At 33.7% G+C, this 25,156-nt stretch overlaps 5 protein-coding genes and 1 long non-coding RNA gene across 6 annotated transcripts; 4 read left to right on the top strand and 2 right to left on the bottom strand.

Moving 5' to 3' along the window:
- Nucleotides 1-403: 403 nt before the first annotated feature.
- LOC135836183 (uncharacterized) lies at nt 404-6,941 on the top strand. Its single transcript, XM_065350842.1, has 6 exons — nt 404-455; nt 533-572; nt 994-1,219; nt 1,808-1,982; nt 2,067-2,203; nt 5,435-6,941. The coding sequence occupies exons 1-6, from the start codon at nt 404-406 to the stop codon at nt 5,759-5,761; spliced, it is 957 nt and encodes a 318-aa protein (XP_065206914.1). The 3' UTR covers nt 5,762-6,941.
- LOC135850010 (uncharacterized) lies at nt 6,186-9,047 on the top strand. Its single transcript, XM_065370700.1, has one exon. It carries the CDS (start codon nt 6,186-6,188, stop codon nt 8,631-8,633), a length of 2,448 nt encoding a protein of 815 aa, XP_065226772.1. The 3' UTR covers nt 8,634-9,047.
- A 3,033-nt stretch (nt 9,048-12,080) lies between these two features.
- On the bottom strand, nt 12,081-23,047 carry Tango6 (transport and golgi organization 6). The gene is made up of 14 exons (XM_065370646.1): nt 22,695-23,047; nt 22,370-22,622; nt 21,954-22,289; nt 21,672-21,881; nt 21,296-21,595; nt 20,969-21,214; nt 20,751-20,899; nt 20,445-20,682; nt 20,148-20,372; nt 19,856-20,036; nt 19,618-19,769; nt 19,428-19,541; nt 19,153-19,354; nt 12,081-16,661 (listed from the first exon to the last, which is right to left on the bottom strand). The coding sequence occupies exons 1-13, from the start codon at nt 22,913-22,915 to the stop codon at nt 19,172-19,174; spliced, it is 2,808 nt and encodes a 935-aa protein (XP_065226718.1). The 5' UTR covers nt 22,916-23,047; the 3' UTR covers nt 12,081-16,661; nt 19,153-19,171.
- On the top strand, nt 17,810-19,096 carry LOC135849978 (coiled-coil domain-containing protein 25). Its single transcript, XM_065370658.1, has 6 exons — nt 17,810-17,981; nt 18,051-18,098; nt 18,169-18,260; nt 18,349-18,528; nt 18,605-18,804; nt 18,882-19,096. The coding sequence occupies exons 1-6, from the start codon at nt 17,957-17,959 to the stop codon at nt 18,955-18,957; spliced, it is 621 nt and encodes a 206-aa protein (XP_065226730.1). The 5' UTR covers nt 17,810-17,956; the 3' UTR covers nt 18,958-19,096.
- Nucleotides 23,048-23,192: 145 nt separating the features above from the next.
- Nucleotides 23,193-24,182, top strand: EMC4 (ER membrane protein complex subunit 4). Its single transcript, XM_065370669.1, has 4 exons — nt 23,193-23,380; nt 23,457-23,604; nt 23,687-23,804; nt 23,886-24,182. The coding sequence occupies exons 1-4, from the start codon at nt 23,316-23,318 to the stop codon at nt 24,080-24,082; spliced, it is 528 nt and encodes a 175-aa protein (XP_065226741.1). The 5' UTR covers nt 23,193-23,315; the 3' UTR covers nt 24,083-24,182.
- LOC135850004 (uncharacterized) lies at nt 24,087-24,909 on the bottom strand. The gene is made up of 3 exons (XR_010559638.1): nt 24,706-24,909; nt 24,574-24,627; nt 24,087-24,501 (listed from the first exon to the last, which is right to left on the bottom strand). It is a non-coding gene; the product is annotated as an uncharacterized LOC135850004 (long non-coding RNA).
- Nucleotides 24,910-25,156: the final 247 nt, after the last annotated feature.

Raw genomic sequence — 25,156 nt, 5'->3', positions numbered from 1 at the left:
AATATGATGGAATACCTATTATCATATTTATTGGAACTGTTGCTACAAATTTGGAAATCGCTTGTACCATAATGGCAAATGAAAATTCTCTCAACTTTTTACTGTTTACACAGTAACCATTGCTACACATTTGAAAATCACTCCTACAACACTAGCATGAAATGCTATAACGCGTACGTGACCATCAAGGCAGCTGTGTTGGAATTCTAGGAAATTTGAATCGAATATGTTAACGTTTTTTCGGTTTCATCGCCATTGTGTTTACTGTTTCTTTTTTTAAAGCAAGATTCGGTGATCACTTCAGTGAAATTGTGTTTGTGTTCGGTTTACACGTTACCTTTATGTTATTTCCAGAATTTTATGTTCAGTGAGATAATTTTAATTGTTCATTTTTCATGAAGTAATGGCTTCTCCTTCTACAAGTGTAATGGCTTCTCCTTCTACAAGTACCATGAGTAAGTATTTCACAGTCAATTTCATCATTTATTGAAGATAGATAATGCTTACTCTATTTCGCTTATTTTTACTCAAGGTGAGAGTAATAATGTTGGTGGCCCAGAAACCATCACGACGTATGTATTACAACCGCTTGACAACAGCTTACAGGTATTTTGTGTACTTACTTAACGAATGCATAAGTATGTATTTAGGAGTAATACCAAATTTACTAATTTCTCTTTTCGATTCATTTTTAATTACATGCACTGGCTTATGCACTTAATGCGCTTCCACATATAACAAGACTTATCTCAGAAACTCATCGGACGGTAGAATAAGTTTATTGTCTTATGCTAACCGTGGGAAACTCACGAGGCAACACCGAAATTCGATTGCCCATCTAGTTATTGCACGAGAACGCGACTCAGCGTTTGAAAGATCTTCGATTGCGGACAAAATAGAAAATTTCAAGTGAGATGCAAGTGGAATAAAATTGAAAACTCGTTTGATTTTATTGTTCTAAATACGGTTGTTTTCCTATTTTCTTTTGAATAGAATTTCTCCACAAAGGTTTATAGAATTAGCGATGGAAATAGTTAGCCTTTTTCCTACAGAAAAAGTTGGAACATACTATACCGCTTATAGAAGAGTGAATGGCAGGCCTTGTAACGCGCATGGTAAATTATTAGATCGCCATCAGTATATACGTAAATGTTTGAAGGCAGATGGTATTCTGTGTGAACCAACAACGGACGAAGAGAGCAACGATTTGGGTAGAAATGTAGTCGAACTTGAAGATGGTAATTTTTACATTTCATCCTACATTAATTTCAGAAGCTGTGATATTTGATTTAGGTACTTTTTTTATAATCTGCATATCCGCCATGCCTAAATTATGTTTCTTTAACCATGAATTCTAGAAGACTTAGTCGATCAGGACGATGAAAATTTGATTTGGCTTCAAAATAATATTGAACCTGCGGAGACGATTACTACTCACTGGTCAAATACTTTTGCAATCCGTCGCAAACAATTTTCGAAGCAAACACCAACTGAATATTTCGATTTATATAGCTTCCTTTCTCTCGAAATTGGAATTAATTTGGTATATTTGCATCTGATTGCTTACGTACATTGCTGCCACTATAGTTAATATTGAGAAATCCTGCCTGCATGTTTTGCTTGTAATATATGTAGCTATTATGATTCGCACGCATTTATGAGCATACCCTGTTAATTTTTCATTTTTGAAATGAATGAAATGCACGCATATTTGTATGATCATTCAGTTAATCTAGCCGCACATTACTTAATTCCTTCCTTTAATGTACATAATATTACAATTGCGTGTAATTTTGCTTTATTGTAGATCAATATTGATTTCGAAAAGTTGTACCCGTCTAAAATCGAAGAATTTAGAAGCCGTTGGAACGGAAATTTACGAGCTGCGTTTATTAAAGTTATTTTACAAAACAAAAAATTGCTATTGAGTTTGACTCCCGAATTCTTAGAGGCTTGGACTGGAATTAATAATTTACCAGAAGGTAACTATAAGATGACGACTAGCATTATTACCTACCTATTCCTGCCAATGAATTTTTATCAATGTGCATATTCCTCTTTTTCAGATCAACAAGATGCCATTATATTGCAAACCATTCCATTTCTAGTGAAGCCAATAACTTCTGGAAAACGTAAAAGAAACGAGACAGCGTTCCGGCCAAGTGCAACTGAAATTGCTGACGATTTTATTATTCGTGTCGAGGTAAAGTAGAATTTTAAAACAAATCAATGCTGCATGAAAAAAATTGTGTTGTACATATTGTTTTTCTTTACAATTTTGACTGAGAATGAAAAATACTTTGTATGAAATTTTACTTCCGATTTCAATTTTTTTGAAAATTTTCCTGAGAAAAATTTCACTTTGTTAATCAGGATGTCCATTCTTCTGGAAATCCTGGAATAGTCTAGGAATTTTGTAATTTCCACAAAAAAATTCATGGAATTTTGAAAACGATCAATATTGAAAATTTTAAATATGGGCCTGTGATGAAAAAAAAACGTGATTTTTTACTTCTTGATACACAAATTTTCGAAGACTTTTGCCCTCGCTTCGCTCTAGCTTGTTTTCTTTTTCAAAATTCGGGTGGAAATTTCATGCGTATCAAGGAATTTTGTAATTTTGATGGAAAAATCACTAGAATTTTGAAAAAACGATAAATTGCAAATTTCAGACATGGGTCTGCGATGAAAGAAAAACGTAATTTTTTACTTCTTGATGCACAAATTTTCAAAGACTTTTGCCCTCGCTTCGCTAGCTTATTTTCTTTTTCAAAATTCGGGTGGAAATTTCTTTTGAAAAAATAAGTTTTAAAGCCAAAATATAAACTTTTTACGAAATAAAGTAAGTTTGAAAGGTATCCGCTTGATAGAAAAAAGTTATGAAAGCTCAAAGTTGGAAACTTGAAGAAATAGTTTTTTTTTTATTTTTAAATAAGATTCAACTACTCGTCGAAATTTTGTGTAAGGAATAAATTAGGTACCTATTGCTTATGTTTTCTGATAATTTTGTAATTTGTACAAAAAAATCTCTGGAATTTTGAAAAAATGATCATTTGCAAATTTCCGATATGGGCCTGTGATGAAAGAAAAACGTGATTTTTTACTTCTTGATACACAAATTTTCAAAGGCTTTTGCCCTCGCTTCGCTCTAGCTTGTTTTCTTTTTCAAAATTCGGGTGGAAATTTTTTTTGAAAAAATAAGTTTTAAAGCCTTCACAAAATAAACTGACAAGGGAACCACTTGGGGTGTCCACCACCGATTTGAACGGGACTGCGATTTTTGGACCGAGTATGTTCTAAAACCCACAAATCCAAATTTTCAGCCGCCCAAGTTCATTTTTCGAATTTTGGCGAATTTTTGAAAATCCAAAATTTTGACTATTTTGGTGATTTATGCTTTTTTTTTAAAGAAAAATAGCACGTACTCGATCAGTAAAAATGTTCAAAATAAGTCCTAAAACTGATATTAACCCGCCTAATCCAAATTTCGCCATTTCTAGCCATTCTGGAGCCTCCAGTGCGATTTTTCAATTTCTCCAGCATTTTCAATTTGCTCCACAAGGCGTGAATATGAAGTTGGGCAGCTAAAAATTGTGTTGTGTGTTATACTTACTCGACCTGTTTAACGAATTTATCCACATTTGAGCCGATTCTGGAGCGGACACCTCAAGAGTGGTTTTTTGACCAGCTTTTTTTCAAAATAAAAATATTCAAAAATCAAAAATTTCCTGTTTGCGAGAAAATTTTTGAAATTAGCGCGAATCGTAGTATTTTGTCATGAACTAACCCCACGAGAGCGAATTTCACCATTTCCAGCTATCCTGGAGGCTCCAGCGCGATTTTTCAATTTCTCCAGAAGGCGTGAATATGAAGTTGGGCAGCTAAAAATCGAGTTGTGTGTTATGCTCGAACTGTTCAACGAATTTATTCACATTTGAGCAGATTCTGGAAAGGACACCTCAAGAGTGAGTTTTTGACCAGCTTTTTTCATAATAAAGATATCCAAAAATTAAAGGGAGGCCCAAGAAAGGCTGGAAATGGCGAAATTCGCTCTTGTGTGGTTAATTAATGACAGAATACAGCGATTCGCGCAAATTTCAAAAAATTTCTCACAAACGAGGAATTTTTGGTTTTTGGATATTTTTATTTTGAAAAAAAGCTGGTCAAAAACCCACTCTTGAGGTGTCCTTTCCAGAATCAGCTCAAATGTGAATAAATTCGTTGAACAGTTCGAGCATAACACACAACTCGATTTTTAGCTGCCCAACTTCATATTCACGCCTTCTGGAGCAAATTGAAAATTCTGGAGAAATTGAAAAATCGCGCTGGAGCCTCCAGGATAGCTGGAAATGGTGAAATTCGCTCTCGTGGGGTTAGTTCATGACAAAATACTACGATTCGCGCAAATTTCAAAAATTTTCTCGCAAACGGGAAATTTTTGATTTTTGAATATTTTTATTTTGAAAAAAAGCTGGTCAAAAAACCACTCTTGAGGTGTCCGCTCCAGAATCGGCTCAAATGTGGATAAATTCGTTAAACAGGTCGAGTAAGTATAACACACAACACGATTTTTAGTTGCCCAACTTCATATTCACGCCTTGTGGAGCAATTTGAAAATTCTGGAGAAATTGAAAAATCGCACTGGAGGCTCTAGAATGGCTAGAAATGGCGAAATTTGGATTAGGGGTGTTAATATCAGTTTTAGGACTTATTTTGAACATTTTTACTGATCAAGTACGTACTTTTTTTTTAAAAAAAACATAAATCACCAAAATAGTCAATTTTGGATTTTCAAAAATTCGCCAAAATTCGAAAAATGAAGTTGGGCAGCTGAAAATTTGGATTTGGGGGTTTTAGAACATGCTCTGTCCAAAAATCGCGGTCCCGTTCAAATCGGAGACGGACACCTCAAGAGGTTTCCTTGTGAATTTGAAAGGTTAAGGTATCCGCTTTATAGAAAAAAAAATTATGAAAGCTCAAAGTTGGAAAGTTGAAGAAATTGTTTTTTTTTTGGTTTTTAAATAACATTTAGCTACTCGTCGAAATTTTGTGTAAGGAATAAATTATTGCTTATGTTTTCTGATAATTTTGTAATTTTTACGAAAAAATCTCAGGAATTTTGAAAAAACGAAATTGCAAATTTCCGATATGGGCCTGTGACGAAAGAAAAACGTGATTTTTTACTTCCTTGATACACAAATTTTCAAAGGCTTTTGCCCTCGCTTTGCTCTAGCTTATTTTCTTTTTCAAAATTCGGGTGGAAATAAACCCAAAATATAAACTTTTTACGAAATAAACTAAGCTTGTAAGGTATCCGCCTGATAAAAAAAAAGTTATGAAAGCTTAAAGTTGAAAAAAAAATTTTTTTGTTTTTATGTGAGGAATAAATTATTGCTTATGTTTTCTGATAATTTTTCATGCACATTTGTTTCAGACTCCGAATGAAGTAAAAACAGCTGTAGAAAAAAAAAAGAAGGAGTATCTGGATCAGAAAAGAACTGTACAACCCTTCATGATTTTCGTTGGAAGTTATACACAAATCGAATCGTTCTATGCATTAATCAACGATCACTACTATACGTTTACGTCGGCTCTCGATGCGGTGATATTTACCTTTTCGTCTTTCTATGTTCTCGATTTGGAGTATCCAGCCGCAGCCAAAAATGTGTGGTTATTGTTACAAATAGCGGCATATAATATTACACACAAAGTTGACAAAATTGGCACCCAACTGAGTGTTTTAATCACTGACTTACAGTGAAACTTACTCGCGGTATATCTACCATTCCATTTCAGTTTTAATCGTGCTGATTTTATAGCAAATTTCGTTTTTTCGATGCAGTCGAAGAGTTCTTAGTTATAATACGCTTATTTTTCATCGTATATTTTTTTATACCTATATACATAAGTATTTTTCCGTTTTAGTTTTAATTGAGCTGATTTTAGAGCAATCAGTCGTTTCAACCCAGTCGATGAGTTCTCGACATACGCTTATTTTTATCGTTCATTTTTTTATTTACTCGTACGTATACATATTAAGTACTATTCCATTTTAGTTTTAATCGTGCTGCTTTTAAAGCAATCAGTTTTTTTGACACAGTCGATGCGTTCTTATATTTTTATCATCCAATTTTTTATTTGCATATATACCTATAATCAGATTTTGAATTTTTTTTTTTTACAAAATGCGTTGCTTTTCATGCAATCAAGAGTTTGGTTCGATCGAAATATTACTTTCACACATCAGCCGAGTTCATTCTCATCTCAGTTTTTTTTGTTGCACCTATGAAAATTGCCTTCGAAAATTTTCATTGCTGAATTCTTTTAAAAAACATTGTATTCAAAAACATGTACCAAATGATCCAAATCAAATTAACGATTCGACTCCGATTTTAAATATTACGTCAAATGATATTGGACCATCAAATACAAATCTATTCGTTTCTCCTGCTGAATCCTCTTCACTTCCGGAACCTTCTGTAGAACCTTCTGTAAAAAAATCGAATTCTGATATTCCTCCTGCTGTTGCTTTTCTAGCGAAGCTTCACAGTTACGCCGATGTTCCAAGAAAGAGAATCGTTTCAATAATCAATGATTTTGATAATTTCATGAGGTCGCAATTAGAAATTATTGAAAACGAGGTCGACAAGCATTTTGAACGAGTGGGTGAATCTCAAGACAAGGAAGATATAAAAAATTGTTTTAATGAAGCAAAAAATTCGTTTACTAAATTGAAATCAGAACACTTACAACTTGCAAAATTTCGAAAGTTAGGAACATACATTTCACCCACTCAGTATCTCTTAGGTGAACGAGATGAGTATAAACTGGTTGATGGTGTGCAAACCTTTACTCCTGTAAAAACAACGGCAGAGTTTATTCCTATAAGAGAGGTGTTCAAACAGTTCTTTGAGACTCGAGAAGTTTATATTCGAACAATGTCCTATTATGATTCGTTGATGAAAAATTCTGAAATAATAACAAATTTTGTTCAAGGTTCATTTTGGCAAAAAAAACATTTAGACTTCGGAGATAAAAAAGTTCTTCCTGTGTTTCTCTACTACGACGACTACGAGAACAATAATGCTCTTGGTTCTCATGCCGGTATTCAGAAATGCGGTGCAATATACATATCCATACCATGTTTACCTCCTGAATTGAACTCAAAATTAAGCGCAATATTTTTATTTGTGTTATTCAATACTCTCGATAGGAAGGTTTTCAAAAATAAAGTTATTTTTAAAAAAGCAATTGAAGAATTGCAGTTTCTTGAAAATGAAGGTATTACTATCGATTATCCTTCCGACCTCCGCAATGGTTCATTTATCAGAACAAAGTTGTACTTCAAGTTGTGTTTAATTTTGGGGGATAATTTGGGAATACATGGTCTATTCGGTTTTTGTGAAAGTTTCAATTCTAATTTTCCATGTAGATTTTGCATGATTGGTTTAAACGAATTTCAATTCAATTTTGAAGAGAAAGAAGATTTGTTGAGAAATGAAAGTAATTATAAGCAACAAGTTCTCCTAAAAGATACGAAACAGACTGGTATAATTGAGGAGTGCATTTTTCATGAAACGGACTTCCATATTACCAAAAATATTTGCGTTGACTCTATGCATGATTTGTTCGAAGGAATATGCCAGTATGATATGGCAAAAATGTTAGACTACTTTATAAACACAAAAAAAATTTTAACTTTATTTGATTTGAACGAAAGAATGAAGGGGTTCCATTATGGGTGGGATAATAAACCGCCAGAAATAATGGAAACCCACTTGAAATCAAAATTAAAAATGTCTTCAAGCGAAATGTCGTCATTCATGAAAAATTGTGGTTTGCTCATCGGCAATTTGATTCCAGTAGGTGATCCTCACTGGGAAATTTACGTTTTACTCAAAAAAATAATAGATATCGTATTATGTCCGGCGTATTATCGCGATCTAATAGACTATTTTAAGGTAATAATTGAAGAATATCTGGAAACCCTACAGGATGTATTTCCTGGCAGCATCAAGCCAAAGCACCATTTTCTCACCCATTATCCTAGGGTAATGGAAAGTGTGGGTCCACTGTGGAAGTGTTCGTCAATTCGCTATGAATCTAAGCATCGTGTTGGTAAAATTACATCGAGAGCTGCTATATGTAGAATTAATGTTTGTCGTACTATTGCTATAAAAAACCAACTAATGTTGAATTATACTTTTCTTTGTGAACAAATATTTCAGCCGATTTGGCAAACTGGCGCGACTACAAATATCATTGTAAACGATTTAGAAAATAAAATAATGGCTGCTGAGCTAACTGCTGCCGGATATTCAGAAATTCATTCAACAAAATGGGTTCAATACTTTGATAAGAAAATTACAACCGGATATGCATTAGTTTTTCCAGCTGAGAATGATCAATCTGAACCCAACTTTTTTTCAATTGAACTCATGTTTGTGAGTCGAAGCAATGATATTTGGTTCGTTGTGTCAAAATTAGAAGCTTATCTCGATTCTCATGTGCAAGCTTATAAAATTTATAATAATGCTAGTTCTTATAGATTAATAAATAGTGAACTTTTCGATAGTTTAACCTGTAAATTTACGACTAAACATGGTAAATTTATCGTGAAGAATTTCTTGTAATTTTCGCGAAGATGTTTGTTTCAAGTATCGTTTGTACATTGAAATAATAAACCAAGTATATCTGCATTATGAGTGTATTTTTTTTTTCCAAATAATTCGTATACCATATGAGTAGGTATATATTTTTATAGAAGATTTGTGATGGTATTTTATTGGGAAGGTTTTTTACATTACAGTAATGGTTCAAGTTATAGCATTGGCATGATTACTACACGTTCTGTCTTTGTAAGAAATGTTGCTACAAAAAAAAAATTGAACACTATTTAAATGTAAGAATGCATAAAACATTAGCAAAAATTGTTGCTATAAGTAAAATAGCTGGTTAGTTCTTCAATTGTTTGAATCCAATAAAGAATTGACAGGCTACTTTATTTGTAGCAGCCTTTCTTGCAAATATTTTATGTGATCTTACATTTTAAAATAGTGTTTCACTTTTTTGTAGCAATAGTTCTTACAAATATAAGGATGAAGCTTTTATGTAATGGGATCAATCTCACATTTTAAAATAGCGCTTCATTTTTTTGTAGTAATAGTTCTTACAAATATAAGGATCGATCTTTTATATACCGGAATCATTTCCAGATTTTTAAAAGTGGTTCCTTTGCTTGTAAAAATTGTTGATGAATTTGTAGTAATCATTCCAATACAATTAAGTGAACCATTAACACAATCTAAAAAGCCTCTACAATTAAACGACTCTGTCACAAATTTGCTACTCATATGGTATTGATTGCTACAAACTTGGTGAACAGTTGCCATTCATTTCTTTCAGTGTACTGGCTAAGTAAAGCCACTTCATGCTTCACATAATTCTAACGAATGTTTTGTTCTTCCTCTAGTCATTACGAAACGAATCGTAGGAGAGCATACCTTATGCTTGTTAAACGGACGTACCAAATGGATGACGAGATACGAAATCCACCGTATAAAGGAAGAACAGAAGGAAATACAGCGAAGGAACGAATATAACCTAGAGATGATTACGAGTCGGCTACGTTATATGCATATATAAACTACGATAATGTCTATTTACCTTGTTATTATGTCAAAAGATAAAATGTCGTTTTACGTTATAAGTGTCATTTGGGCATAATTAACTAATTATGCTGTAAGTATGTCCAAAGTGGTTAAAATGTGAAACAATCGGAATTTGTGCCCTGTTCTATTTTATAAACAGTAAGCAGTTCAATTTACCGAATATAGAAACAGTTGATTTAAAATACTGCGAATCCGGCCACAGTTACATCGAAGCTGATTCAATGCATAGCGCATTAGAAAATGGACGAAAAAACGTAAAATGCTATCTGCCGAATGATTACCATAACATCATGAAGGTTGCTAGAAAAAATCCAAAGCCCTACGATGTCCAACCACTTACTTTCAAGGACTTTTATGACGTATGCAGTCTGGCCAAGAAGTTTTTCGTAAATCGGAAAAAAGACACGAAAACGAAGAAAATTCACTGGCTAAATGTCAAAGTTTTTCGTTTTGTCCAGAATTCGCAATTTTTGCTGTTTAAATACGATGTCCGCGCTGAGAACTTTGAACAAGAGATTATCCTTTGAAATAAGGTAGATATCAGCGATTTCGATTCGTTTTCTCTCCAGAAAAATGCTTACAGTGAGCTGCTGCCGATTTCCGTCGCGAAGAAACGTGATCTGCTAGACATGGTAAAAGAAGGTGTAATCCCACAAGTGCACAAATCCTACTACGAATTGCTTCCGGCATGGAAGAAAGTAAAGGATATAGCTCTTTGGGTTACTGGTTCCGTTGGTCCCCAAGAAGAGCTTGAATTTGAAACTCAAAATGAAGATGATGACGAATATGACGTTATAGAATGCGAGGAGATCGAGGTTGAATCATCCGATTCATGTTCAGAGTCGAGAGATAGTCAGATTTAGAATAATCAGAGTGCTGATCAATTTTATTTTAATATCTAAGATCTTTATTAATCGTATCGTAGTCGATTATTTTCGTGAATATTTTAATAATTTCACTCTCAATGTTAAGTTTTTAATGTAGGTCAAAAATCATCATTTTTTCATGTTGGAGCTGTGATCCAGTCATCAAGAGCTTCTACTACCATCAAACATGATCCTGCAGTGTAAATATCAGCCCTTGTACAATTTATTAGCCAACATCATCATCAATTTGTTAAGCATGCAACTACGATAATCAAGGAAATTATCCATGATAGTAAGGATGGGACATATCGTCTTGTGTGATCGGGTCTCAGTACCGCACCACGCCGTTTAGCACCGCGTTAACTTGACCAATTCTCTGTATATTGATTATAATTAGGATGTAATTTAGTTTTAAGCCCCCCGGTAAATTCTAAGTTTGTCCTCCGATATTCTCAATATACTTCCCGCATCGAGTAAGTTAGAACTGCGGTACCCGAAAAAAAAGGCACCCGCTTCCACCATGGATCAAGACGATGAGTTTTTTAATAAAACTGGTAATGAGAATGAAAATGGCAAAGATGATATCTCCGATTCTATCTTGGAAATTTCCGACGATACTGTTATATTCGCGCCATTCGCCATCACTGAGCTTACTTATTCTATATTGAATCACGTCATATTGAACTTATTTATTTATTTAATTTCATTAATTATCGAAAATTAACTATTTTAATCAACTCTCCATTTTTTGAGGATTTGTTTTTCATCGCTTCTTTTCCTTTTCTTGTTGCAGATTATCAGTCGACCGATAAGAGCACAAGGAAAGAACCAGAGACTTCGTTGGCATCTCAACGGCCGCGGCATTCTGTCCAGATCATATCGGGTTTGGAAAATGACAAACCACTAAACAGTCAAGTTTCTGACGATGGTTTAATTTCACAGCAGTTCAATAACCCTTCAATTTATAACGGATATGAACCAACGCACCAGGGAACAAACTTGGGATTTATCTACAAATATAACCCATCACTGCCAAACAATCATCGAAAAAGCCAGTCCTAAAACTGTATTACCATTATGATTTTCAGCTGGAGGAGATGTCGAAGATAACAGAAAAGGAAAAAGATATGGAAAAAGCGGTGCATTGTGGCACCACCGACAATCAATAGGTTATACATGAATGTCCGATACCAGTAATATATCGGATAAGGAAAATATAATACCGTTAAGAGCCAACCCTTCAGAACTTGTAAATACGTGAGTAGTTGAAAAAATAAATTCGATCATTGATGTTTTCAAATTTTATTAATTCATTTTTTCATTTTGATAGTGTCAGCTCAAACGTTTTGTCACGCATTCGCTATAACCGTACCAAGAAAGAGCGACTACAGAAGGTTTTTGCGAAATACCTTCGACTTGACGAAGATAGTACCGATGAAGAAGTGTTGCAGGAGGACGACAACGATAAGAACGCTGACGCGAAATAAAAATACCTAATGTAGTGTTCGATAATACATAAATTTGACAAAAAAAAAACTCGTGGTGAATTCGTGATATTTATTTATTTCAAACTACAATTCCATTCATCATTCTACAGATGTTCGAGCAAGAGTTCTCTACACATACGCGCAATAATTTAAACAACAATGATTTAATCACATTGTACGTGTTTATGCAGAGAAATTTTTGATTTTTGGGATATTCTTATTTTGAAAAAAAAAAGCTGGTCAAAAACCCACTCTGTTTCGCCTCCAGAATCGACTCAAATGTGAATAAATTCGTTAATCAGCTCGAGCATAACACACAACTCGCTTAGCAAGCTGTTGATTATGGGATGATGATGAATAAACCACAATCACTTAATGAAGCTCAGCTTAGATCACAAATAAATTCACCCATAAAATTAAACAGCAAACCATAAAATCCTTACGAAATCATCCAGTTTAGTTTTGCCCTTCGCCAGTTGAAGTCTCTCTAGTAAGACAATTGGCAAAGTTGAATTTCTGACACAAGTTTCTTTTAAAATTATTCAAAATCGGGTAGCTATTCTTGAAATTTGGCATGCAAGATATGTGAGTTACACAAGTTATGGTATTTTTTTTTTAATACCTATCACGCTTAAAGTTGGCATTAAGGTCTTGTTGGGTGAAATTGGTGAGTTCCCATTCCCAATGCGCTTTGCTCGCCAAACCTAAGTTTTTGAATTTGATAATTATGAAAATGGAATGGATGCATGCCATTCCATTTAAAACTGAAATTGTTTACTTAATTTATTATTAACGATAAATAGGTATCATCAATATATCATTGCTTTTGTGTTCAATTCATTATGGATATCTTAAACATTCTTAAGTAATTTGAATATTTTGAATGATGTTATACTAGATGATCAGGCACAAATTAGCTGTAATGAGTGTTTGCGTGACAAACAAGCCATTAGTATGGCAAAACAAAAATGTCAAGACGAAATATTCCAGCAGATTACTTCAGATGGTACTAACTCAATTATTTAGGGCTGATTACAACATTTTTAATTACTTGATTGCAAAATTTTTATTTTCTTTATTAATCAACTCATTTTATCAATAATATTATTGTATTCAACCATATTTAATTATAAATTCATTAAATTTTTTATAATGAAAATAAATAGAAATAAAATATTAAATTTTCTTAATTTATTTTAACTTCCTTTTCATTATTGAATAATTAATTAAAGATCAAAAATCAACTAAAAGACTGAAAAAAATGTCTCAGATTTATTTCAATTTCATTCAGTGTTAATATTTTCTGTGCGAATTTTATTAATAATTTAATTAATTTAATTTTCAAATCTTGTGTAATTTCTATCTTATAGTTTAAGGCCACTCAATAGACCTACCAAAATTAATGACGAATGACGCTATCTTTCTTTTAATTTTTATTCTGATGGTAGGAGGTTTCGAGAAAGCTTGTTGGAGATGAAATAACAAAAACTAGATTTGCTACGTGTGTTACTCAGCAAGTAGTTGTTACAAGAGGAAGCCAACTTGAGAGGTAATGGCTCTACTAAAGAAGTGAAACCTCAGTCTCAACCACCTCAAGCTTTATTCATTAGGCCTAGAGAAGGCCGGATTAAGAAAACACACCAGAAGAAGAAAAATGTCTTGAAGAAGGCAAGATGTTTTGGGTGTGGAGATTTTGGGCATTTTGCTCAAAATTGTCCAAATGGTGGACTGGTGCAAAAAACTAGTTTCTTTTTTTTTTCAAAAGCGATATTATAATATTATAAAATTGTCAACTTAAAAACTTCAATAAATCATTCTTTCTCAATATCTGTTGACATTTACTCCAAAACCATTCGTCAACCAATAAATTATTTCCGAGCCATTCATCAGTCAATAAAATGATTGTTCGTCATTTTTAAACTATGCAATTGTGTAATTTATCTGCCTGTATAATTTTCCTTTTGTTTTACAGATATGCCAATGGAAGCGTTTATTTGGTCTATTCTGTTTTTATTTTTTTTATTGGTGTTTTTTTTTTCTAGATAGGTATAAATATTTTCATTTTGCTGACTTTTTTTCTTCCTTTTTTTATTTAATTTAAAATTTTTTCGCAAAATTCTACAATTTTTTGCTAGATTACGTGACATTTTTTTGTACAATCTAAGGTACCTTGTCATTATTGTAATATAAATATTTCGAAAACAAATATAGCTCATCATAAATCACTTTGTAAGCAACGAAAACAGGAATGTAGGTTTTGTAAAACACCTAATAATAAACTACGTTCTTTGTTACACCACAAAAGATTCTGTATAAAGAACCCCAATCAAAAAGTAAAACAACGTGTTATTTGTAAGTTTTGTAATAATTCCTATTCGTCTCTTGGCATTTATAATCATATGAAAAAATGTTCAAAGACCACTCATAAGTAAGAAATTTTTTTTTTTTTAAATTTATTTAACCACACCATGTACAGCCTTTAGGCTAGAGACATGGATTCTGCATAATATAATATTACGATTCCGATTCGCCATTTTTAAACTATGCAATTGTGTAATTTATCTGCCTGTATATTATATTTGTACAATCTAAGGTACCTTGTCATTATTGTAATATAAATATTTCGAAAACAAATATAGCTCATCATAAATCACTTTGTAAGCAACGAAAACAGGAATGTAGGTTTTGTAAAACACCTAATAATAAACTACGTTCTTTGTTACACCACAAAAGATTCTGTATAAAGAACCCCAATCAAAAAGTAAAACAACGTGTTATTTGTTCAGGTGTTCCCACTGATAATTTAAATGATGAATTCGATTTTCACCTAAACATGGCAAAAATGTAGTGAAAAACACCAACTTTGTCGTTTGTCCATGTAGTCTAGAAGAACAACAACTTGACCAGGAGATGCAATGTTGGCTGGATGATGAGTATTGTCCTACTGTCACCATAGACATTATATTCCAAAAGTAAACTTTGTTTTGATTTAAACTGTGTCAGGTCGAGAACCTTTCTTGAATGTAACAAAAATGCAATTTTTTAAAATTAAAGTTTTGAGAAAGGCATTGAAATATGATTTTGTTATGTGTTCTTTAAAAATATACTTGAAATTTCTATTATTTCTTGTGTAGGAAAGTTTAAGAAGATAAAGAAGCTTGATTCTGTGGATCAAGAATTTTCAGCACTCACTGCTCAAGTGAGGCAATATTACAATGAGAAGATCAGTGTAAGGAAAGAGAAGGCTGCTACCAGTATTGAAGATCAGTTTGCTTCTTTAATCTCAGCAGAGCTGAAGCAACTGACAGAAAGTGCTTGGAACAAGAAAAAATTAAAAATTACTGCCGTTTTATATGCAAAGAATTTCAAAACATCCTTCCAATTTTTACTTTAATTTTAGAGCTTTTCAACAAACTGGATGAAATAGTAAAAAATATGCCACTAAGAAATAGGCTGACTTCCTGATTGCAGAAAGAGGTTCAGCAGGTCCATCTCAAAACCAAATTCCTAACCATTTGGTGTTGTGCAGTGACTGCTACCAACAATGCCTTGCCAGTAGAACTGTATAGCACAGCAACAGCCGTTTAATCAATGGCTGCATATCATCTGGGGTTGGCCCAATGATCAGGTGAGTTGTCTTCACTGCCAATGTACTTGTGAAGGAGCAGTGGAAATTGGACAGACACATAGTCAGGCCAAAAACAGCATAATCTCAACACAGGAATTGTTGATTTCAAGTAAGTAAATTTAATTTTTATTTGATCCTACTACCTACCAGGATTTATTAAAGATTAATCAAACAAGTGTTCTCAACTTCTTCAATTCTAAATAAATGTAGGTATATCATCAATTTCAAAATCAAAAGTGATAGAAGTTTCCCTCAAAGTATATCCATCGCAAAAAATTCATTGTCTATGATGAAAATAATCATATTCATAATGAACTCTTAGCGGAAGATCTGAAAATGTTTTATTTGGATTCTTTATGAGGGTATTAATTATTAATTTAATCAAATTTTCAATTCTCATTTTCAAAAATTATTAAAACTCAATTAATTTGCAAACCTTTAGTATTTTTAAAACAATGAAGTAAAAAAATGTCGATTTTAAACCTTGATTATAACCGAAGCAATCACTTGGCCTATAAAAATGTTGCCTTCTCCATAATTTCAACTTCTTTACACATCAATATTATAATCACATATTAATATTTTATATGCATAATTATGTCACACAAATATTGTATCCTCCCCACGCAGAAAAACTAATAAACTTCAATTAATTCTCAGGTATCTACTAGGTCACCTACCTCATTCAGTAGAGATCTCGGGGTTCAGATGTTGAAGATTCCAATCCCATTGATGAGAGTATGTGTGGAGAAAATTTGTTTTTCAAGAGATGAAACAGCAGCAGTCTGTTGAAACCCGAACAATACAGGATGTAGAAGAACACGTAGATGAGATGAAAGCAGTCTGGTCGGAGGCGATGGCTCTAGTAGAAGTCTTGATGAATGTGAATAATATTTTGCATCCTACCATATGGCATCAATTTTAGTCAGTTATGCTTCAAGTTCACTGATATAATTTCTCTGACGCCAGCTACTATGGTATGAACTAAGAAGTGAGATTCGATGCACATCTGAAACATTACCAAACAAGAAAAACAATAAATAAAAAGCCATTTAAAAAAGAAAAACTCAAGAAGAAATCGAATAGGTTTTCGTTAATTCGAAAAACTGATTGTTTTGGTCCTTAATTTTTCAAAGTATTTTTTCTTGGATTATCTATCCAAACGGACTCGTCTAATATCAAATCTGATTATTTGCCATGCTGTAATAATATTTTTCATTTGAAGAGATACACAGAATCAATTATACGTAACTTACCCAACCTACTACAATTTTCACCAGAAGATGATACCTACTTGGAAATTTCCCCACATTTGCTATAAAATCGTAGCTTTGTTACTATTTTCTACTCAAGAAAATGGAAATAGAAATTCTGTACAACTCAATGAGGCGTTTTAAATGCGAAAAAATGATGAAATGAAATTTTAAGAAATTCCTAAGAAAACCTCCGTCTCAAATTACCAAAAAAAAAATCATTTCAATACTTAATTATTATCATATGTAACTTTCAAATTGTTGACTGCGAGAAATTAAATTAAAAGAAACAATAATAAGTAGGCTAATGAAAGTAACGTAGATGTAAATTGAAAATTTTGAGTATCAACACTAAAAGCTTGACAATTGAAATAATTCTGGCAAAAAATTTCAAACCTCTTGAGAGTCTTGAGTCTAAATGCTTCAAACTAAAAATCACTCTGTGTGAGTCATGATTATTTTTGGTCACTGGTCAGAACTGAACATGAGTAACATGACACGAACACGAGTTCAAATATGAGCATTTACGAATTTTTGAACGAATTTTGATGTTCTCGCTTGAATATCAAAATTGTACAGAAACTTTCCGTCGACAATTTTTCATCATTCATAATTTACCTCTACTCTCTAGTCGATTTGTCGTCACAAATAATTATTTTTCTATTTTTCGCTTTTTCTTTTGGAAAGGGGTGAAGAAACTGAAAGGAAAGGCAGGGTTAAAGTGTGAAATTTTCAAAAAAAAAAAAAATAGGAGGCAAAACTGCAAAAGAAAGCGCAAAGTTCTCGGTTCTGGGTTCTGGAACTTCTGGATCTCGATTTAACACAAAATCCGTTAGTTAGCGTTTCCATCGATAGGAGCGCTTCAAACACACCTCGTTTTATGTACCACGTTTTGTAATCTGTATCAGCCATGCTTTTTTACAATTTCATCGTAATTACAGACACAACATTCCGATATCACGTTATCATTCAAATTTGTGAAATTGTTGCGACGGTTGCTAAAATTTTCCATCAATTTACTGCATGACACGAATTCGGCTCTTTTGCAAGGATGGTTTTCTATTTCACCAATAACGGTAAGTAATTCGCGTCGATAATTTTAACTGTACGATGAATTTAACACTCCCAACTGTTTTCTTTTCTAGCTGTTACCCCGCCGGCCACGTACTTCATGGGCAAAGATAAATACGAAAGTAAGTTACCCGTCGAGCGTTTTAATTTCAATCGTGTGAATGTATTTCTAAAACATAACGTTTTCTACAGACGAAGATTTAATAAAATGGGGTTGGCCGGAAGATGTGTGGTTTCATGTTGATAAACTATCCTCGGCTCACGTTTACCTTAGACTGAATCCCGTACGTACACGATCAAAATACTAACACCTCGTGTAACACAAATCTCATAAAATAGTTCATCAACTAAACAACTGGTGTTTTTCATTAGGGTCAAACTATAAAAGATGTGCCACAACAAGTAATTAACGATGCTTGTCAACTAGTCAAAGCTAACAGTATCCAAGGCCATAAGCTAAGCGAAGTTGACGTTGTTTACACAATGTGGGCGAATTTGAAAAAAACACCCGGCATGGAAGTCGGTCAAGTCTCCTTTTTCAACGATAACGAGGTAAAGTAAAATGGTCGCAAGACTTTGATCGAGTATCAATACGAATGAATAATTATTCCAACACTTTCAATAATAGGTTTATAAAGTAAAAGTAGAGAAACAAAATCCAGTCGTGAACAGATTAGAAAAGACGAAAAAAGAAGAACAACCTAATCTACGCGAACAACGTGAAAGGCGAGACGCCGAAGAACGTGCCGAAAAGAAACAGCAACTAAGAGAGCAAAAAGAACGAGAAAAGGCTGACGAAAGAAAAAAGAAGGAGGAAGCCGAACTCAGGTAATTTTCTACACCGGTATGATCATTTATTTGACCTCTTTCTCAACGTCTAATGTATGATTTTCATTTCCTCGCAGGAGTTATTCTTCGTTGATGAAATCCGAAAACATGAAAGATAATCAAAGCGGTTACGATTCCGATGAATTTTGGTGATATTACGAAACTAAATAATATAATACGGGGGATACCTTTTTTTTTTGATATTTTTTTATCATTTTTTTCTCTTTTCTACCTATACAAACTTCCTATAATTTATAATACCTGTTTTGCAATAAATATATTTGAAAATCTGCGATAGAATATTCAATCAAAGTTCAACAATAAACGAACTGCGTGAATCGAACTTACCATTTCGAAGATTCAGTCATCAAAATGGATCCAAAATACGTATTTGCTTTTCAAAACTCGATTTCGGATTGAAGAATTGTTTCGTATTATCGTTCAAAACGTCCAAAGAGACCTTGGCATGTACTCGAGTCACCTCATCTTCATCGCATGAGTGTATTTTTTGTAACGTTTTATATAAATCCAGAAGTACCGGTTCTAAAACCTGAAACAATACATAGTTTCCATTATAATAGCGAAATAATAATATTCGCTCAGTTATCAAAATGTATACTCACTTTAAACATGTGTGTTTCTAATCCTCGAAGAAGAGATGAGATGAGGAAAACCGCAGCTCGTCTTGCTTCCGGATTCGAATCATTTAATGCGATATTTCTAGCACAGTACAAAATCTGCAAAGCAAAAATCGATATCAATATCAGTCGATTTCTTCAATTTAAAATTTCGCAAAAATGAACCTGAAAATACCTCGTATATCACATCGTCGATATTGAATTTCAACATGAAGCATACTTCTCCTAGATTCGATAAACTAGACGCTCGAATAAGGTGATCCGGATTCTTCGCACCGTTCAAAAAGCAGTTCACTAACAAATGCTTATACTTCGGAACGAAATCCACTGTGAAAAAACAATGAAGTACATTAGCAACATGAATTATTAATGGGTACATCTGACCGAGTTGATCGTATCGATATCCAACTTACTTAATAGCTTCACAGTTCGCATTAAAATCTCTCCCAATTTAAGCTGCGTTTCTGCATTATCACAGGAGGTGAATTCTTCGCATAAAAACGATAGGATTTTATCAGGTTTCAAGAGAGCGATGGTTGAAAGTCCTTCTATAGCTCGCAGATATAGGTAGCTATCCGCATCTTTCATATTTTCCTACGGATACAAACGAGAACAATTAGACAAAATTAAATTGGAAATATAGACTACGATTCATTCTAAATTGATTCAACAAGTTACATCGTATTCCTAGAACAATAAACGTACTTGGAATAGGCATAGTATTTTATCAATTTTGGCCAAGGTTTCGTCATCTCCTTTGTTTAGTAACGATATTAGTTCCATGATACCATGAGCTCGAACAGGTAACAATTCATCGCACGCATCTTCAAATGCTTTTTCACAAGCGCTGGGAATCTCTTCAACGAGTTTTTTATCATCTGAACCTTCAGTTGAGCCAATTAAGGAGCGAGTCAGAATCAGATTATAAACCTACGAGAAAAATCATTTTAAAACAACGGTCGCATAAATAGATATTCAAACATACATTGTGAAAAAACATACCTCATCGGCTAATAATTTCACTTCGGCAGAGTCGCATTTCTTCAAAGCCTCCAAAGGTGTTCGTAATTCATCGAAGGGTTTCCAATTCACGTCTTTTTTTCTTTTCAAATCGTACAAAACCATTGTGAGAAACGTTAAACACACGCAGACAATATCGTAATTCGATTCTAGTTTCGTATTCATCGTTAGCAAGTCTTTAATGAACTGAATTATGTTTTCGGAGTTCTTCAAAATTTGCCTGAAGATGGAATTTTATTTAATACAGACAATAAAGGAGACGACTGAAATTATAAGATGAGATCTTACTTCAAAGTGGTTTGATTTTGAGATAAATCCGTCAACAGAAGCATGGTCACGAGACGTTTCTCTCCATGATTTTCGCTATCCAATGTGATGAATTTTCGTAGCAAGTATATGAACAACGCGTTCACCGTTCGATCATTATTTTGTAAATTCTGCGAAGCGAAATATTCCAATAAAAAACACAAACTTTCAACGACTATCAGAACAAGAACTCTGCTTACTTTAATCAAATCCAACAATACGATCCCATCTTCCACTTGACCATCATCTGATTTTTCTTCGACAGTAGAAACGCCTCCGTTAGCAGAAAACATAAATTTCAACGTCTTCGGGACCTGGACGATTTCAGTTCGCGATTCGTTGAAAATGATGCAATCAAACGCTGCGGTCACATTATCTTGTTCCGCTTCCAAGAAAAATTTACCAAGTAACTCTCTGACGGATGATTTTAAATGAGATACGCTATCCTACGACATTCTAAATTAATCACCAATCGTAAAACATTACTCACTACGAAAGAGATGAAAATTTTTTCAACAAACGCTTACTTTGACTTTACAATGAATCTTGAATAAAACGCAGATAACCGGTAATATGATATCGATTGGAACAGCACTAGAAGTATTGGTCGGTAGAATACACAAATTGTACAGTTCTTCGATAGATGAGCTAATTTGATCTTCTTTGGCTAGCTGGATTTCTTTCAAGGGATAAAGAATTCCGTTCAAAATTCTCTCCATTGTCGTTGCACGATTCGTTACTAACATTTGCTTCACAGCCAAACTGATCACTTGGACGTAAACAAGCTCGTACTGTTGTTTTCGAGTGGTTCGTAAAATATTAAGAATCTAGAGAGTAAACAACGAATAATAATTTCAGAACAATGAAAAATAAAAGAGATAATTCATTTCAAAATAAAATTACCTGAGGAACAAATAACTTCAAACTTCTGTCATCCAAATTCAACGCAGTGTTTGAAATTAGTCGAGCAACTACATCACAATGAGACCACTGAAGTGGTGAATCAGAATCGACTTCGACAATCGCTCGGATTAAAGCTACAACGCCTCCATCTTCCAAGATGATATCAGTCAACATTTTCGTCAAAGGTTGCATCATCCATCGAGCTGTTTTCTGAAAGGAGAACCAAGAGTTGAATATTACCAGTATTTCGCACAAGAAAAAAATCAACGAAAGAAAACTCACTTCAGCTTTGAGCAACACTAAGTATTTCCTAATCATCAATGGACGATAAGTATTTTTTTGAATGGTCAACAAATTACTCGCGTATTTCTTCTTATTCGACTGCAACACATTCCACAAATCTGACGACATTTCCAATACTTCAAAATCATCGTCAACGTGATCTAAACCCCTAAAAGTAGTATCTTGCGTGGTTGGTTTCTTCACCGGCGCAAAAGCTAATTGAAACAGAGCAGCTAGAACATCTTCGAGATACTTCGAAGTGATTATTTCATGAAAGGTATCGCTTTCTTTCAAGTGCAGAATGCTATCTATGACGAAGCATAATCTTCTGTATTTCTGTCAAATCGAGAAAAACTTATTACTCCCGAGAGAATTACGGTTAAAAATGAGCTAAATCAATTACCAACTATACTTACAGCGAAATCTTTCAAGTCTTCAGATGCGAGATCGTTGATATGTTTACATTTCGCTTCTGGTGATACTCCAACCCCAGGAAACAAATATGGAAGAAGAGCCAAAGACAGTATGAATTGGAAGCTACTCTCCAATGTTTTCTTTTGCGAAACACTCAATAATTTTGCTTTCTCATCTCGAGTGTTTTGTAATGTGTTACGTATAGTTTTCAATAGTTGTAACACAGTGCATACGAAATGCCACCTGCTGCGGCTTCTGAAAACGTGCAACAAAACATTCAGCGAGCTGTGAAAGAAACATGAGGGAATATGATTGAAAAATATTTACCTGGTATCATTAATAATCCAAGAAAATTCCGCACCATCTTCGATTTTTAAATTTTTAAACGTAAAAGAATTCCGAACGTTCAGCAAGTTTGATTGAATTACTCCATCGAAATCGTTTACCGGCGGTTCATCGGCGGTGGCATTTTTCGCCGGAGATGTTAATTGCGAGAGTAATTCGATGCAGATTTTGATTAAATCTTCTTCGCGAAAATTATTCGTCATGTTTTGCCCGACGGACTCGCAAACAAAAGAAGCATTACCGCGAAATTCTGTAACAATAATTCGAAATATCGAAATTCAAAAATCCATCTTCATTTACTGTTTTGATTTCACAAAAAATGACGAAATGACGCAAGGACGCAACTGCGCAACGTGCGTGCTGTTGTTGTTCATGCAGCGCACTCTTTCGATTTTCAGAAAACTAAAAACTTTACGAACGAACGAACGATTCAAAACTTCAAGTTTTCGTTCACTTGGCAAAAATCGATGATAACTTTCGTTATCATAAAAAACTTGACGTACGTTCATCGTTTTAGCAAATTCTGTTTCTGTAGAAAAATTGTTATTTAATGCTTTAATTATTGTTAAAATAAGCAATATTGTTAAATTTTTATAATCTAAAATGTCGGGTACGGTTACCAAATTAGATGAAAACGTATCGAAATGGTCGTTGGATTTTTCAACCAGGTAAATCGATGTTCTAAATTTTGCACCTTTACCGATCTCAAATAGACTACTAATCTGTATATTTTACCGTATTTAGGACTCGAGGTGATAGATCAGAATTACCTTCGCCTCCCGGATACAATTCGTCGATTGGAAACAACCAAATAGAGACTGCCAGAGAAAACGATTCTGCACGATTGATCATCAAGAAATCATGGGATTTAGCTCTTGGACCTATAAAACAAGTAAAATACACATCTAATTAATACATATAGAAATAATAAATGAATTCGATAATGTAACATCCATCGTATTCTATGTGCTTAGGTTCCCATGAACATGTTCTTAGTTTACATGGCAGGTAATTCCATATCAATTTTCCCGATAATGATGATAGGCATGATAATCATACGCTCAGTTAAAGCTTTATTCACTGTACATCAAGGTACGTAATTTCCTATGCAACATGAACACTTCACTCGTACCTTGACCACCACCTCTTTAAATTCTTGATCCTTACTTTCAGCTTTCAAAATGATCGAAGGTAAACACGCAGCTAGTCAAAAGATCGTATATTTCATCGGTAACATCGTCAATGTTGGAGTAGCGCTGTATAAATGTCAATCTTTAGGCCTTCTGCCGACTCACGCCTCAGATTGGTTAGCATTTGCAGAACCACAAGTACGAATAGAGTATTCCGGCGGAGGATTAACTTATTTATGATTCGTTTCGCGTTAATAATTTTTCTATTATTCGTTTGTTTATTTTTATTCGTAAGGTATAGCGTAACTTGAAAATGTAATTATAATTATTTTACACGGAATCTTATGCATAATTTACATCATCTTACCGGTAAAACGTCATAGACGTAATCACATACAACAGAGAGTTACACCGAACACGAACAACGCACGATAAAATTTCATAATGACTAAAAAGCAAACTAATACGAGCGTTGCATTAGCAAGGTAAAAATCAACAAACAGATCTGAAGCGATGAAACGAATAGCTCTAAAAAATACAAAACAATGTCGTAAGACACTTCTCCAGAATCATTTCTTCTTTCCATCGCTTGTCATCGTATCTTCTACCAATGTCTTGATTTTTTCGAATATTTTCTGAGGATCGTCGAGTTTCTGAATCTGAGTAAACAAATCGAGAAAGTTGAAATAATGTAAGATGACGATACGGTACTCAGATTACGTATATCTTACCTCATAATTCTGAGCTATATACACACCAACATAGACACCGATACCGAAGGAGAACTGTAAAATTGATCAAAATCCATTAATAACGCAGCAGAAAACACGCAGACTACGATGAAAATGCCTTTTTATACTTACAAGACGGCCGAACATGATGAAATTTAAGCTCTGCGATCGATCACTTTTAGCAGATGGTAACGAAGGACATAATACTTTAAAACTAAATATATACGTTAAAAATATGCACCAGAAATATGCATTGAAACTTCCGAAGGAAGATGTTAAAATTTTGTAACTTGAAAGTTTGATTTTGATAAGAAAATTTTTTGTACTGTGTGACCCCACGAGACAACTTTCGTTGTACTGTGCAAACTCGTTCGTCTTTACCGGAGACTTCTTCAACAAATAAAATGCTAAATTGAACTTTTTCTCGACTAAAATTAATGGTGAGGTATCATAATTTTCGAGCTTCGAGCATTTCGTTTCGACTTTCGTAATCGTAAAATAATCTTGAAACTTGAAACCTTGAAAGTTCATTGAACTAGACTTTTTCGTAACATTGTGGCTGACAGAAAGCAGAGCTTTGGTC

This window comes from Planococcus citri, chromosome 1, assembly GCF_950023065.1.
Source record: "Planococcus citri chromosome 1, ihPlaCitr1.1, whole genome shotgun sequence".
Classification (NCBI taxonomy): Eukaryota; Metazoa; Arthropoda; class Insecta; order Hemiptera; family Pseudococcidae; genus Planococcus; species Planococcus citri.
This window is presented reverse-complemented; position numbering and strand designations above follow the sequence as displayed.

Bases quoted from the DNA above. Each gene is read 5' to 3' on its own strand.
- EMC4 (XM_065370669.1), top strand. From the start codon at position 23,316: ATGTCGGGTACGGTTACCAAATTAGATGAAAACGTATCGAAATGGTCG. The intron at 23,381-23,456 runs GTAAATCGATGT...TACCGTATTTAG, and splicing joins TCGTTGGATTTTTCAACCAG to GACTCGAGGTGATAGATCAG. The intron at 23,805-23,885 runs GTACGTAATTTC...CCTTACTTTCAG, and splicing joins TTTATTCACTGTACATCAAG to CTTTCAAAATGATCGAAGGT.
- Tango6 (XM_065370646.1), bottom strand. From the start codon at position 22,915: ATGACGAATAATTTTCGCGAAGAAGATTTAATCAAAATCTGCATCGAA. The intron at 21,882-21,953 runs GTGAGTTTTCTT...TTCTCCTTTCAG, and splicing joins TAGTGTTGCTCAAAGCTGAA to AAAACAGCTCGATGGATGAT. The intron at 19,542-19,617 runs GTATTTTCAGGT...TTTGCTTTGCAG, and splicing joins TCGACGATGTGATATACGAG to ATTTTGTACTGTGCTAGAAA.
- LOC135849978 (XM_065370658.1), top strand. From the start codon at position 17,957: ATGGTTTTCTATTTCACCAATAACG. The intron at 18,099-18,168 runs GTAAGTTACCCG...CGTTTTCTACAG, and splicing joins GGGCAAAGATAAATACGAAA to ACGAAGATTTAATAAAATGG. The intron at 18,805-18,881 runs GTAATTTTCTAC...ATTTCCTCGCAG, and splicing joins AAGGAGGAAGCCGAACTCAG to GAGTTATTCTTCGTTGATGA.
- LOC135850010 (XM_065370700.1), top strand. From the start codon at position 6,186: ATGCGTTGCTTTTCATGCAATCAAGAGTTTGGTTCGATCGAAATATTA.
- LOC135836183 (XM_065350842.1), top strand. From the start codon at position 404: ATGGCTTCTCCTTCTACAAGTGTAATGGCTTCTCCTTCTACAAGTACC. The intron at 1,220-1,807 runs GTAGTCGAACTT...GCTTTATTGTAG, and splicing joins GCAACGATTTGGGTAGAAAT to ATCAATATTGATTTCGAAAA. The intron at 2,204-5,434 runs GTAAAGTAGAAT...CATTTGTTTCAG, and splicing joins ATTTTATTATTCGTGTCGAG to ACTCCGAATGAAGTAAAAAC.